This window comes from Mobula birostris, chromosome 7, assembly GCF_030028105.1.
Source record: "Mobula birostris isolate sMobBir1 chromosome 7, sMobBir1.hap1, whole genome shotgun sequence".
Classification (NCBI taxonomy): Eukaryota; Metazoa; Chordata; class Chondrichthyes; order Myliobatiformes; family Myliobatidae; genus Mobula; species Mobula birostris.
Window position 1 is genome coordinate 122,122,352 of NC_092376.1, and position 12,870 is coordinate 122,135,221.

General features: G+C 36.5%; 1 protein-coding gene across 2 annotated transcripts in view; it reads right to left on the reverse strand.

The window, feature by feature from the left end:
* Positions 1-202: 202 nt before the first annotated feature.
* Positions 203-12,870, reverse strand: part of cpeb4b (cytoplasmic polyadenylation element binding protein 4b) — a 99,101-nt gene continuing 86,433 nt past the window's right edge. For both annotated transcript variants that reach the window (XM_072263696.1, XM_072263695.1), the window contains 2 exons: positions 6,605-6,786; positions 203-4,389 (listed from right to left, as the gene is read on the reverse strand). In XM_072263696.1, the coding sequence (XP_072119797.1) occupies positions 4,162-4,389; positions 6,605-6,786 (410 nt within the window). In that variant the 3' untranslated portion in view covers positions 203-4,161. The remainder of the gene's footprint in view (positions 4,390-6,604; positions 6,787-12,870) is intronic.

The following is a 12,870-nucleotide window of genomic DNA, read 5'->3' on the forward strand; positions in this document are numbered from 1 at the left end:
TTCCTCTACAATCGACCCTAAGGACTATGAGAGAGGCAAGCAGGAACACTAAAATGACCTTCAATAAAACAAGGAAGCTGTATTGGGTACATTTCGAGATTCAATACATAGAAGCAGCATTGGTAATGGTTACCTAGCTAACCAAATGAAATAAATTAATGAAAAATAAATTGCAGACCAGTATTAGTATAAAGCTGAGACATTTACAGTACATTGAAACACTTTAATCATTCAACATTTCACATTACAAATATTTAAAAATTACTGAGCGTTATAAATAGTTGGCATAAAACTTAACAACATTTTTTTACTATCACTTCAACAAACAAGCTGTAAAAAGGGACATTTTTGAGGGGGTACATAAAATAAAATCAAAAAAGGTGAACCAATATTAATAAAAATGAGTTTCCTTTATTTAAAATTGTTAATCACTACAACCTCCCCAAACACAGTGAAAAGCACAAGGAATTCAGCTACAGAGTGTCACCACTGATGGCTGACTTCCAGAAATAACTATTCTTCTTATGAATATTTGCCATACAGTGTTGAATACATAAGCTTTCAATAAAAACTAGACATTTTAAAATATTAAAAAAGCTGCACATCCAAAAAATATTACAACATAAAAAATCTCAATGGTCAAAATGATAAAAAACTAATTATACATTTCAATTTAAAATACCAAAAAATAAAAATGCTGGACAGGATATTGACCCAATTATTATAATGCTGCTGAGAAAAGTAGTCTTTGCTACTTTTTAAAGTAAGGTAACAAAAATAAGCAAACAAGCACATTTTTCCTTTAGTCCATATCTAAAAATAACTTCAATTATTTATATTAGTACAAAGATCATATTCTGAATTTACAAATATCAGTAAGATAAAAGGGAATATAATAACAGTAGAAAATGACATTGTGGACAACATACTAATCTGAATGTTTGCAATTAAAAAAAATCGCATTAAAGGTTTACACTGTAAAGTTTTTTCAGAAGTTAGAAAAAAAGTATTGCACATAACAATATGACATTAACTTTTCACAATTTACCACATTCAAGTCTTCTGTAACTTTGTAAGAAATTCTTAAAATCCAGACACAAAGAATAAATTATCAAGTCCTTCCAATGGCATTCATAAAATCTTTTCCTTCTTGAACCATAAGATCAGATTTAAAATCATGCATTCTGCAGAGGTCTGTTTATGAGGATATATTTGCCATGCTATGGGCAAGTGAGAAATGAAATTTAACCTTTGTAAACAACTTTACAACACACAATAAACAAGTTTTGAATTTTACATATTGTTTTTGTTTGTTCGCATGCATGCTTTTAATAATTTTAACTTTGCACACTATTTAGAACTGAGGTAACTTGATGGCATTTCAAACCAGTTTTTGCCCATTGAAAACAGGTAAATCCAATTTTAAAACCATCAAACACCTAAGAATCCATACGTTCAAGTTTACTGCTAAATTCTTTTGTGTGCATTTTGTATTGTGAGTTGTGGCAGGCCTGCTACTATACCACAAATGCAGGAGCTGAAAGAAAGTCTATATGAATATTTTCACTGAATATTAGCTGTAAATGCAATGTAATATTGGAAGAAACTGGAACCCACATTTAGACTTCAAGGTTTGGGCTGAGATTGCAGTTTGGCCCTAATATCTACTGTATCATTATTCAGATGTGAACAATATTTTTGCTGGAGTTAGGAGGGTTAATACTTCTTATATCTGTTTTTTTGTCTGAATCTGCAGTTTTATCAATAGCATTGCTGATCCCTACCATTCATGATATTTATATTTCATTTTGCCTTCAAATGCTAAAAGGAAACAAAAAGTGAAAATAAAACTGATTGCTTCAACTCATTCTTGTTGCACAATTAAGTTAGCTATATGTGCAAATCTTTGAATAATAAACATAGAAAAATTATTCATCTCTTTAGATTATGAAAAATCGAGGTATTGCAAAAAGAGATGTCATCTGTGAAAAAGTGAGCTTAAAAATATTAACTGTTGGAAAAATCAAGATATATAAAAGTAGTGCACAACAAATGTTGGTATATGTTTTTATAAAAGGAAAACAAAATAAGGGAACAAAAAGCCAGTTAGAGAAATAATGTCCCAAAATGTTCAAAGGCAGATTATGTAAAAAGGGATTTAACTACGAGTAAAAAAGTTATTTTTCAGTGTCAAATTTTAAAAATGTTAGTTCACTACATCTACAAACATTAGAATTGGGCATGAATGGCACAAAAGCACACCAGTTCACCTAGAAAGGATGATAACCAACACTTCCTATAGTTTAAAAATTGCCACTAAGAATTACATTTTTTTTTACTTTAACAGTAAATCCCTGACGAGCTATGGTAAGCACCCTCACAACTCTCTGCTGCTGTTCCTTTATCACTGCTGTGGCAGAACATGGAGATCAAATTTAAATTCTAAATTTGATCTTTTCACAGCAAATGTCTCCATTTTGACTAGGTTTAACTCTTTAAAGCCTTTTACTCCAAAGCAATAGTTACACTGCTCATTATCATTGTGTTACTTGTGGGTCACAAGTCAGCAATCAGCAGTGAATAATCCAGTCTTTGGTTCGCAGGAGTTTGAAGATGCTATGAACTGTATCAGAAAAAAAACAGCAAAAGTGAGGAGAAATAACTTTTCACATATATATTTTTAAAAATTACACACGGAAACATAACCACCTTTGGCTGAATCACGCAATACTTATAAGGAATGAATTCCTTCAATGCAGTCCAGCACCTATATTGCCACTGCAAGGCAGTACCACTTAAAGCCAACCTGCATAGTTTACACTTATAGTGTTGTGACACCACATGCTAACCTATAGAAATACAGAAACATGCACATTGGCACTCTCAAATGAACTTCAGTGTTTCCTTTTTTTCTATGACATTTACATTTTGAAAATGTAACTTTTCTAAACAAAGTTTATAGGCAGAATATAAGTACTGTGGATAGTGGGAAAATGTATGAATATATAGTGCATGCAAAATAGGTGTACAAGTAAACATTCAATCATTCATACTATTCCACATAAAAAATAAAATAAAAAATCTTAGGCAGATGAAGCCATAGCCTGTGCTACACATAGTTGTGTTGTAATGTAGCCTTTTACTTTGTTATTTTCCAATTCCCATTTTTACTGGAAAAGACATGGTATTTTATATTACCATTTAAACAGCAGCAAGGCCTTTATTGTCTCTTGCAATTAAATAGCATTACTAAAAATAAAAAAATATAAATCAAGGCTACATTTGAGGTATTACTTTTGTGTGTCAAAATGGAGAGCAAAAGCTGACACATGACAATATATTAGTAGATCAAGTGGACTTTGTAAATAGCAACATCAAAAAAATAAAGGTATAAAATCTCTTCCAGCAACGAAAATGCCTCTCTACAATTAGATTTGTGTCAATCTCAACAACTTTGGTAAACTTTTAGGGGTAGCAGATCTTCAAATTGTGGTTTTCCTTTTCTGAAATAAGTGCACACTTCAACCATAGCAGCAAACTAAACCCCCTTTTCTAAAATCATTTATTTTGGGGAGGTGAAGAAGGGATATGGGAAAAGCACGAAAAGCATTTACCCCGCATATTTGTTAGTGAAGCCTGTAGTGTGTCAGAAACAACTTTTTAAAACCACACTGATAGGTTTATGTTTGAACAATATTGGGATTTGTATTGTTTCAGGCTATTTTTTCTTATGTGCTCTTCCTGTACTTTAGATTCAACTCAATTGAAACAAAAACACAGAAGGGGCTGCAGTTAAACTTCACATTAATTTTAGTTTCTGTCTATAGAACAATAAAACTGATTCTCTGTTGTCAATTTCATTAACTTAACATTTTTCTCAAATACAAAAGCAAGCTGTGCAAATATGTTTTCCAGAAATACCAATCATACATTCCATTAAGATAAGGATCACATATCCAGTGTTACCACGAGTAATTCAATGTTATGAACAACATTGAAACTGGAGATCAATTTAACTATTTTAAATGAATTTAGAAACTATGTTTTGAAATATGGGATGAGGCAGTAGAAGAATGCACTTATTTATTATTCCTAGCTAGTCTGGTGTCTGCAGCCCTAGAACACACTTATCCTGCCACTAGAATCATATGTGATTATTTGTTAGTTCCAACGGAAAGGAACCTGACGTGGACGGTCTCCTCCTTCTTTGACAAGTGGCTTGTGGAACTCTCTCCCAGCACGAGAATGTATGGCAGCCCAGCAGTATTCACAGTAATACTGCAGACATGTGACATTGGCACAGAAAAACGGAGCAAATTTCCCACCACAACGGGTACCCTGGCATTCATCACATAGCTGATCATCAAGGACATATGGCTTCACTTCCACCTAAAAGTTAACATCAGATTTCCATTAGTAGATTCAGAGATAAATATTAAACAAGTGTAAAACAAGCTTTTAGATTGATGCACATAATGCCTGAAACTGGTATCTGACATCTGCATTTTCTGCTCAACAGTAATATAGGGTGATATTTTACCCAGTTACTTTAATTACATTATTGAAAAATATAAAATGATTATTTAATTTGTACAACAAATATTAACTAATTATTTCTAAACAACACATTATTTCTGAAAGATAGTCACTATTGTATGGAGAAGAACAAACAATATTCAGAACAAATAAAAAACAGAAAATATTTGACATATTTTGTTATTTGCTATTTTCACTGAAGGTGAAATGTAGTTAAAATACCAATAAGCCTCTTTTCTGTCCTGTACCTACCTTAACAGGCAGAGAAGACCAAAGTTAATGTTTAGTTCAAAAGACAAGGATTTATCTGCAAGTCTGCAGTTTGGATAAAACTGAGTCTATCACTACGATTATATTAAATACCAAATTAAATAACTAATAGATAATTAAATAAATAACCAAACAACAACTAAATTAATACTGATTAGCATCTGGAATTGAAAGTAGTAGCTGAACCACAAAAATGTTTATTACTTGTCATTACCACAATCAGGAAGGAGGCAAAGGAGCCTGAAGACCCACTCTTAATTTTCAGGGAAGTTTCTCCCCAGTCATTACATTTCTGAATAGTCCATGAACCCGAGGATACTATTTCATATTTTTTTGCACTATTTATTTTGTAACTTATAGTAAATGTTATCTCTTTTCACTGGACTGCTGCCACAAAACAACAAATTACACATCATATAAGATGGTGATAAAACTGATTCTGATGAAATTGCTGCTATTAAGTTATCACTATTTGTTTCTGACCACTTCTTCTTGGGTTAAATTACATGAAAAATGAAATCAAAGCAAAATCTTTATTCCAAAGAAAAAAAATTGAAAATACAGGGACCAAAACATTTTTTTTCCCTGAAATTAAACTCTTAACTAAATTCTTGGCAAAGGTAACACCAAACCAAACTTTTAATCTTGACTTTGCAGGAATGTAGCTGACCCCTCTGCTTATACTCATGTATATTAACATGGGATATGAAATAGCACAACATAGAAACAGGGAATTTAGCCCACCATGTCTGCAACCAAAATGATGCCAATCTAAACTAATCTCATCTGCCTGCACGTTGTCTTAAAGCCTCTATTCCTTGCCTATTCATGTCTGTCTAAGTACTTAAACATTGCTATGTTATCTACTTCTACCATCTCTACTGGCAGTATATTCTAAAATTCTAAACCATTTTCTGTGTAAAAATAAAGAAATGCTTGCCAGTAAATCTTTAAACTTTCTCCCCTCACCTTAAAGCTATGCCCTCTAGTAGTTGATATTTCCACCCTGGAAAAAATGACTATCTACTCTTCCTGTGTCTCTTATTATCTTATATATTTCTATCAGATTGTTCCTCAGCCTCTAGGACTGCAAGGAAAACAAACCAAGATTATCCAACATATACTTGTAGTTAATGCACTATAAACCAGGCAACATCCTGGAGGATCTCTTCTGTACCCTCTTGTCTTCACATCCTTCTACCTTATCTAATCTCCTCTGTTGTACAGCAAAGATCTAGCTTCCCCAGTTTTTCCTCATAATTGAAACACTCCATCCCAGACTACATTCTAGTGAATCTCCTCTGCACCTTCTCAAGCACTATCACATCCTTCCTACAGTATGGTAATCAGAACTGCACACAATACTCCAACAATTTTATTTACAGTAGCTGCAACATGACTTGCCCAATGCCCTGACAGATGAGAACAAGCATCTTTAACACCCTTTCCACTTGTTGCCACTTTCAGGAAGCTATGAATTATACCCTAAGATCTTTCTGTATATCAGTGTTCATAAGGATCCTGCAGTAGATGTTGCATTGATCTCTCAAAATGCATTACCTCACACTTGTTCAGATTAAACTCCATCTGCCATTACTCTGCCCATATTTTATTTACAAATGATCTATATGCTGATGTATCCTTTGACAACCTTCCTTGCTAGAACAGCTCCACAAAATTATGTCATCTGCACACTTACTAATCAGACTACTTGTATGCAACCAAATGTGAGACAGGATTTTTCCTGCATAAATTCTCTTTTAATATTTTAAAAACATGTTTGGTGATTTTCACTTACCCGTTTATCAATGTCTCCATGCTGTAACTGGACAAAGCGAGCACTGATAGCAGCAATATAGCTTTGTTGATTTGAGAAAGCCACACGGCCTGCACCTTTTGGATATTTTAACTCTGGATCTGTGTCAATGCCAGCATAGCATACTCCGCCATACAGCCTGTCCATGATCATTGCCAGCTCCACTGCAATGCAAGAATCATGACAATAAGATAAGCAGAACAATTACGAAGTGCTAAATGTATTAATACAAAAGAATTTCATCGAAAAATTGTAAAAAAAAAGGGTACAGTCTTACTTGTATTTTTCTTTTCATGAATTGCAGAGATCGCTCTCTCTGTGATTCACTTGTCCATTCGTCCCTCTCCACTGACCTCAGATCTGGCACTTACAAAATGCCTTGTAAAAGTATTCAGCCCCAACTGTTTGTTCACATGAATGACTATTACAACCAGGGATTTTGATCAATTTAACTGATAATTTTTATCCGTTTTTGCCCCGTAGAGCCCAAAAAATGAAAATTTAAAAAATCCAAAACTGAAATGTCAGCAGTTCAAAAGTATTCATCCCCCTTTGCTCAGTACTCTTTTTCAAAAGTCTCTATTAGCTTTGCACAATGTGATGAGAGCAAGATTTTCCCATGCAAAATTGCTCAAACTGTGCTAGGTTAGTTGGGGAACAGCACTGGACAGCAATTTTGAGGTTTTGTCAGGTTAAGGTCAGGATACTGAGTGGGCCACTCAAGGACATCAATTTTCTTTATTTGAAGTCATGGTTGTTCTGGCAGTATATTTTGGGTTGTTGTCCTGCTAAAAAGGCAAACTTCCTCCCCAGTTTAAGCTTTCTGGCAGAGGTTAGCAAGTTTTCATCCAGCATCTCTGTGTATTTAGCAGCATTCATCTTCCCATCGATCCTGACCATGATGCTACCTCCACCGTACTTTAAAGTAGAGATGGTGTTAACTGACTGATATGCAGTATTAAGACTTATGCCACACATACCACTTAGTATTGAGGCCAAAATGTTCCACAAGCTTTCTTCCTAATCTTTATAGTATCTTCTAAGTGATACTTTGCAAAGTCACAGGCAAGGATATGCTTCTTTTCTTTTAGGCAGGGCTTCTTTCTTGCTGCTCTTCCACAAATACCTTTTCTGTGCAAGGCCTTAGAGATTGTGGAGCCAGGAACTTCATCTCCAGTTGCAGCTACTGACTTCTACAGCTCACACAGAATGACTGTTGGCATCACAGTAGCCTCTCTTACAAGTGCTATTCTTTTCTAGCAACTAAGTTTAGAGGAGCAGCCTGACCTAGGCAGCGTGGCCACAGTTTCATATTTTTTCCCAGTTTTTTTTGCAATGGACTGCATTGAGCTCCGAAGTATGTTCAGTGCCTTTGAGGTGGTCCTGTAACTTTTTGCAGATTTCTGCTTCTCTATTATTATATCCATGACTTGTCTTGAATAATCTTTTTGTCTTCACTTTGGTTTGGGTCTGTTGGAAATCTACTATACTGTTGGATCTTACAGAGAGAGGGGTTATTTATTCTTATGAATTTATTGAAAACAGGTGATCCTCCAATTTTCTACATCAACAAATTTGGTAAGTTGGTAAGATAATATACAATATTTCACCTGAGGAAAGTTAGCATAGTAATTACAAAGGGGATGAATACTTCTTCTGCCTCAAAATTTTGGTTTATAATTTTTAAAGAATTGTTGACAGGTTTTGGAATTTTTCTTTTGATTTAACATGATGGATGATGTTTTGTAGATTAGCTCAAAAATCATACTTCAAGATATTTTAAATTTAGAAAATGAGACAGTAAAATGTGAAAATAGTTGTGGAGGCTGAATACCTTTTCAAGGCAATGTATCCCTACAAGTGGAAACTTAACCCGCCCATTCACCTCCTTCATCACCTCCATTCAGGACCCCGAACAGTCCTTCCAGGTGAGGCAACACTTTACATGCAAACCTGTCAGAGTCATCTACTGTATCTGGTGCACCTGGTGAGGCCTCCTATAGACGTAGATTGGGGCCCACTTTGTAGAGCACCTTCACTCCTTCTGCAACACAGAATTTCCCAGTGGCCAACGATTTTAATTCCAATCCCCATTCTGATATGTCAGTCCACGGACTCCTCTACTGCTATGATGAGGCTGCCCTCAGGTTGGAGGAGCAACGTCCCATTGAATGTCTGGGTAGCCCCCAACCTGATGAGAGGAACATTGATTCATTAACTTCCAGTAATTTGCACCCACCCCCTTTCTCTCTTCTTTCGTTTCCCATTTTGGCTCTTCTCATACCTCTTCCTCTTCTCCTCACCTGCCTATCATCTCCCCCACTACCTTTCCCCCTCCTCTTTCTCCCATTATCCACTTTCTTATCAGAATCCTTCTTCAGCCTTTTACCTTTTCTGCCCAACACCTCCCAGTTTCATTCCACTTCCCCGGCATTACCCATCACTTTCTAGCTTGTACTCCTTCCTCTCCCCTCACCTTCTTATTCTGGCTTCGCCCCCCCCCTTCCTTTTCAGTCCTGAAGAAGGGTCTCTGCCCAAAATGTCAATTCTTTATTCCTTTCCATAGATGCTGCCTGACCTGCTGTGCTCCTCCAGCATTTTGTATGTGTTGCTCACAATCTTAGTTTCTAGATTTTTATGAACTAACTGCTGCTTTTTATAGTAGTTATTATCTGAACCCAAAACTGGTCTTGGGAAGAACTAAATTTTTCATGTCAGATCCTGGATAGAGTATTGGCAGGATTTTATAATCTGAAAACTTTACCCTATTTAGCCTGATATCATCCTCCTTAATACAAACATAACCATGATTTTGTAGATGTTATCACACTGAACAAGCATAATAATCCTGGTATGGTAATTCTCTTCCAACAATCCACCGTGTACACCAATTCTAACACCTTTTCTGCCAAGCTAAATGGGAATATAAATGGGCATCCTATCCAATCAGAACTACAATGATAACTTGACTGTTCAATATTTGACAAATGTGGAAAAGGCTGGGGTTTGAACCCAATATATTTGATCCATATAATTTGTGTGGCTCTTTCTTAAAACTAAACGGGGCAGCTATTTTCTCTCTTTATAACACCCACTCTTTCAAATATTTATTCATTTCTCTTTCACTGCAAGTGTCTCAATAGCTATTTAAAAATATCATAAACTCACTCCTCAACTAGTTATAACCATCTTAAATTGATGACCACTCAGCACTGAATCCATATCCACAAATGTTGCAGTCTTTAAGCCACTGGTAATAATTTTACTATCTCCATTATTTCTGATATCATCTTGCTAAATACCCTCTGAACACATTCAACGACCTTAACATTCTTTCTTACAACCCTGCATGCATCTCAGCCATGCACTTGTCTAAATATATCAGATTTATTCTTGTACGTTGTAACACAAATGCTAAAGAAAACACAAAATGCTGAAGTACATTGTATGTTAAGCAAATAAACAGGTCATGAATTCTGTGCAATTGTTTATATTGTACTCCATATGTGGCAACTACAATCTACATCTGATGTTCAGCATATTTTTTATTTCTATTTCTCTCATGAACATTTCTAGTTCCCTTAAACTGTTAGTCGCAATAATAACTTGACTGATCACACCAAGTAAGGAAACAACCCATTTTTCTATTGGATTTATTTGTATATTCATGGCTCCAGATAATGAAATTGGTCATAAACTAAAGAATTCTCTTTACTTCTATCTTCTATTAAAAAAAAACTATAATCTTGTTTTCTCCAAATCATTCCTTTTGAATGAAAACCTGTTCAATCTCTTGCAATAATTATCTTTTTGGTCTTAGTATCCTCTCACCCCAGTGATTTTCTGTTCTCTTCCCTTCCACTGGGCAGAAGATGCACAAGCTGGCAAACATGCTTGAAAAAGGCCAGGTTCAAGGTAGCTTCTGTTGTGTTTGATATTGAGGGATAGTGCAGAGCACACCATGATGCCAACATGTAGGATATTCAACTCAACTTTATTGATCCCCCTGCTTGTACAGTATGTGAACTCCTTTCATGTGGGAGTGGCATAGGAATAACACTATTAACTACCACTACATTTCCTACGTTGTTAGGAAAAACATACTAGGTATGTACTTTTTGTCCATAGAACTGCATTGAAATTATAGTCACTGAAATAGAGTGATTCTGCGCACTTTACCCATAGCATGTAACTTATGCTCCTTACATAAACAAAAAAAAAATTGCCAAAATTAAAACTGTCTTTTTTTACTTTAATAGTCTCCCTCCCTCCTTTCATCAACTCTTTTTTGGTTAAAGAACAGCCTCATTTTGTGAAATACTTTCAACATTACAACACTCTTTAAAAAAGACACTATATTTAATGGAGATCAGAGTAGACTACCTGAACACACTGATGAACTGAGAGGATTACTCTGCCTCTTTAGTCACTTGTCCTAAGCTATCAGGTTATGGCACGTATCTCTGTGGTGCGACAGATAAATGACCCGATCTGGCACAAGTTTCTGGAAGTGTTGGCGTGAATGGAGATTCCTGAGCAGGTGTGCCCACCTCAGGTAAATGGTCCTCATCATAAGGATCAGGCCACTCTATTTCTTCCTCTACCTTCTGTGGACTTTGAAGGCGTACGAGCACATGCCTGTTCCACCTCGATTCCACCTCGTGATATTCTGATCACAAGCGATTGTGGTGCATGCATGTTATTATTCCTTCAGTGAATTGATCTGAAACCCAAACAGCTTTACCACTCCTGAGTGGTGACAAAGCTTTTACTTTGTATCTGAAATCATGCATGCTCCTCATTTTCTCACTCTGTATTGTCTCAAAATTTCTCACTTTGTCCAAGTCCAGTAAGTGAGGTTGGAAAAGGGAAGAAAGAGTGGGCAGGCGTGTTCTCAGTCTCTGGCCCATTGACAGCTCTGATGAGCTGTAGCCATTCACAGCAGGTGTGGAGTGATTAGCTTCGTAGTGATCTTTTGCCTTCAGAATGAGACTCTTAACAGGTTGCACTACTCTTTCCACTTCTCCATTTGCCTATGGGTACCGAAGGTTGCTTGACTGGTGTTTGAACTCAGTCCCCAGCAAATGGTTTAAATTCTGAACAGCTGAATTGTGGACCATTGTCTGACACAAGTGTCTCTAGTATTCCATGGCGAATGAATACAGCTTTCAGGTGCTGTATACCTTCTGCTGAGGATGCAAAGGACAGCTTGGACACCTCAACATTCCATGAGTAGTAATCCACAGTGAGAAGATATGTCTTTTCTCAGCTCGAAAATGTCTGTGCCTACAATTTGCCATGTAAAGTTTGGGAATTCTGTGGGACAGAGAGGTTCAGCATGATTTTTGTGCAGTTTTCTGCATGCTTCATATTGCTTTACATAATTTCCCAGTTGTGTCGTCAGACCAAGACACCACATGGATTGCCTTGTTCTTAGGGAACATTTTTTGATGCCTTAATGTCCTGGGAAGATTTGACTGATGATTCTGGCATGCATAGAAGAAGGAGCGATGAGTCTAGAGTCCTTTAGCAGCAAACCATCAAGAATGGGGAGTGTGTCCCTTGCAAGCCAGTAACATCTGAATTTGTGAACTCCTTCTGGAACAGCTGGCCATCCATGCTCACAGTACTGCATGACCTCGCTGCAGACTTGGTCCTTTTTCAACTCAGTGCGAATTTCGTCCAGTTTACTCTTTGATGCAGGAAAGTGAACACACAACTGAGCTAAGTAGACATCAATATCTTCCATAAGGGCAGAGTCAGTTTCTAACCACTCACTTTTGTATGGCAACCTCAGAAGAATGTCTGGTGTTGTGAAAGATTTGCTGGGGACACGTTAGTCATAACAGTATCGCATAAGCCTCATTCTGAACGTTTGCAAGTGTAGAGGCAAGTAGCTTGTGGTCTGTTTCAAGTTGGAACTTAGTGCCAATCAAGCAGCAGCTGAAGTGTTCACAAGCCTATGAGAGCCAGCATCTCCTTTTCAACTTGGGCGTAACACCGTTCAGTAGGAGTCAGTGCTCTTGATGCACATTTCACTGGTTTCCATATGCCACTGCAGTTTTGCACGAACACTCGCCCTAGGCCAAAGGACGAGGTGTCTGCTAAGACCACGGTTGTTTTGTTTGGATCAAAGAACACCCATATTGGTGGAGAGATAAGCTCTGCTTTAAGTGATGAGAATGACTTTTCTTGTGCTGTGTGCCAGGTCCAAATGTTTCTCTGAGAGAGGAGGTCACGTAGTGGCT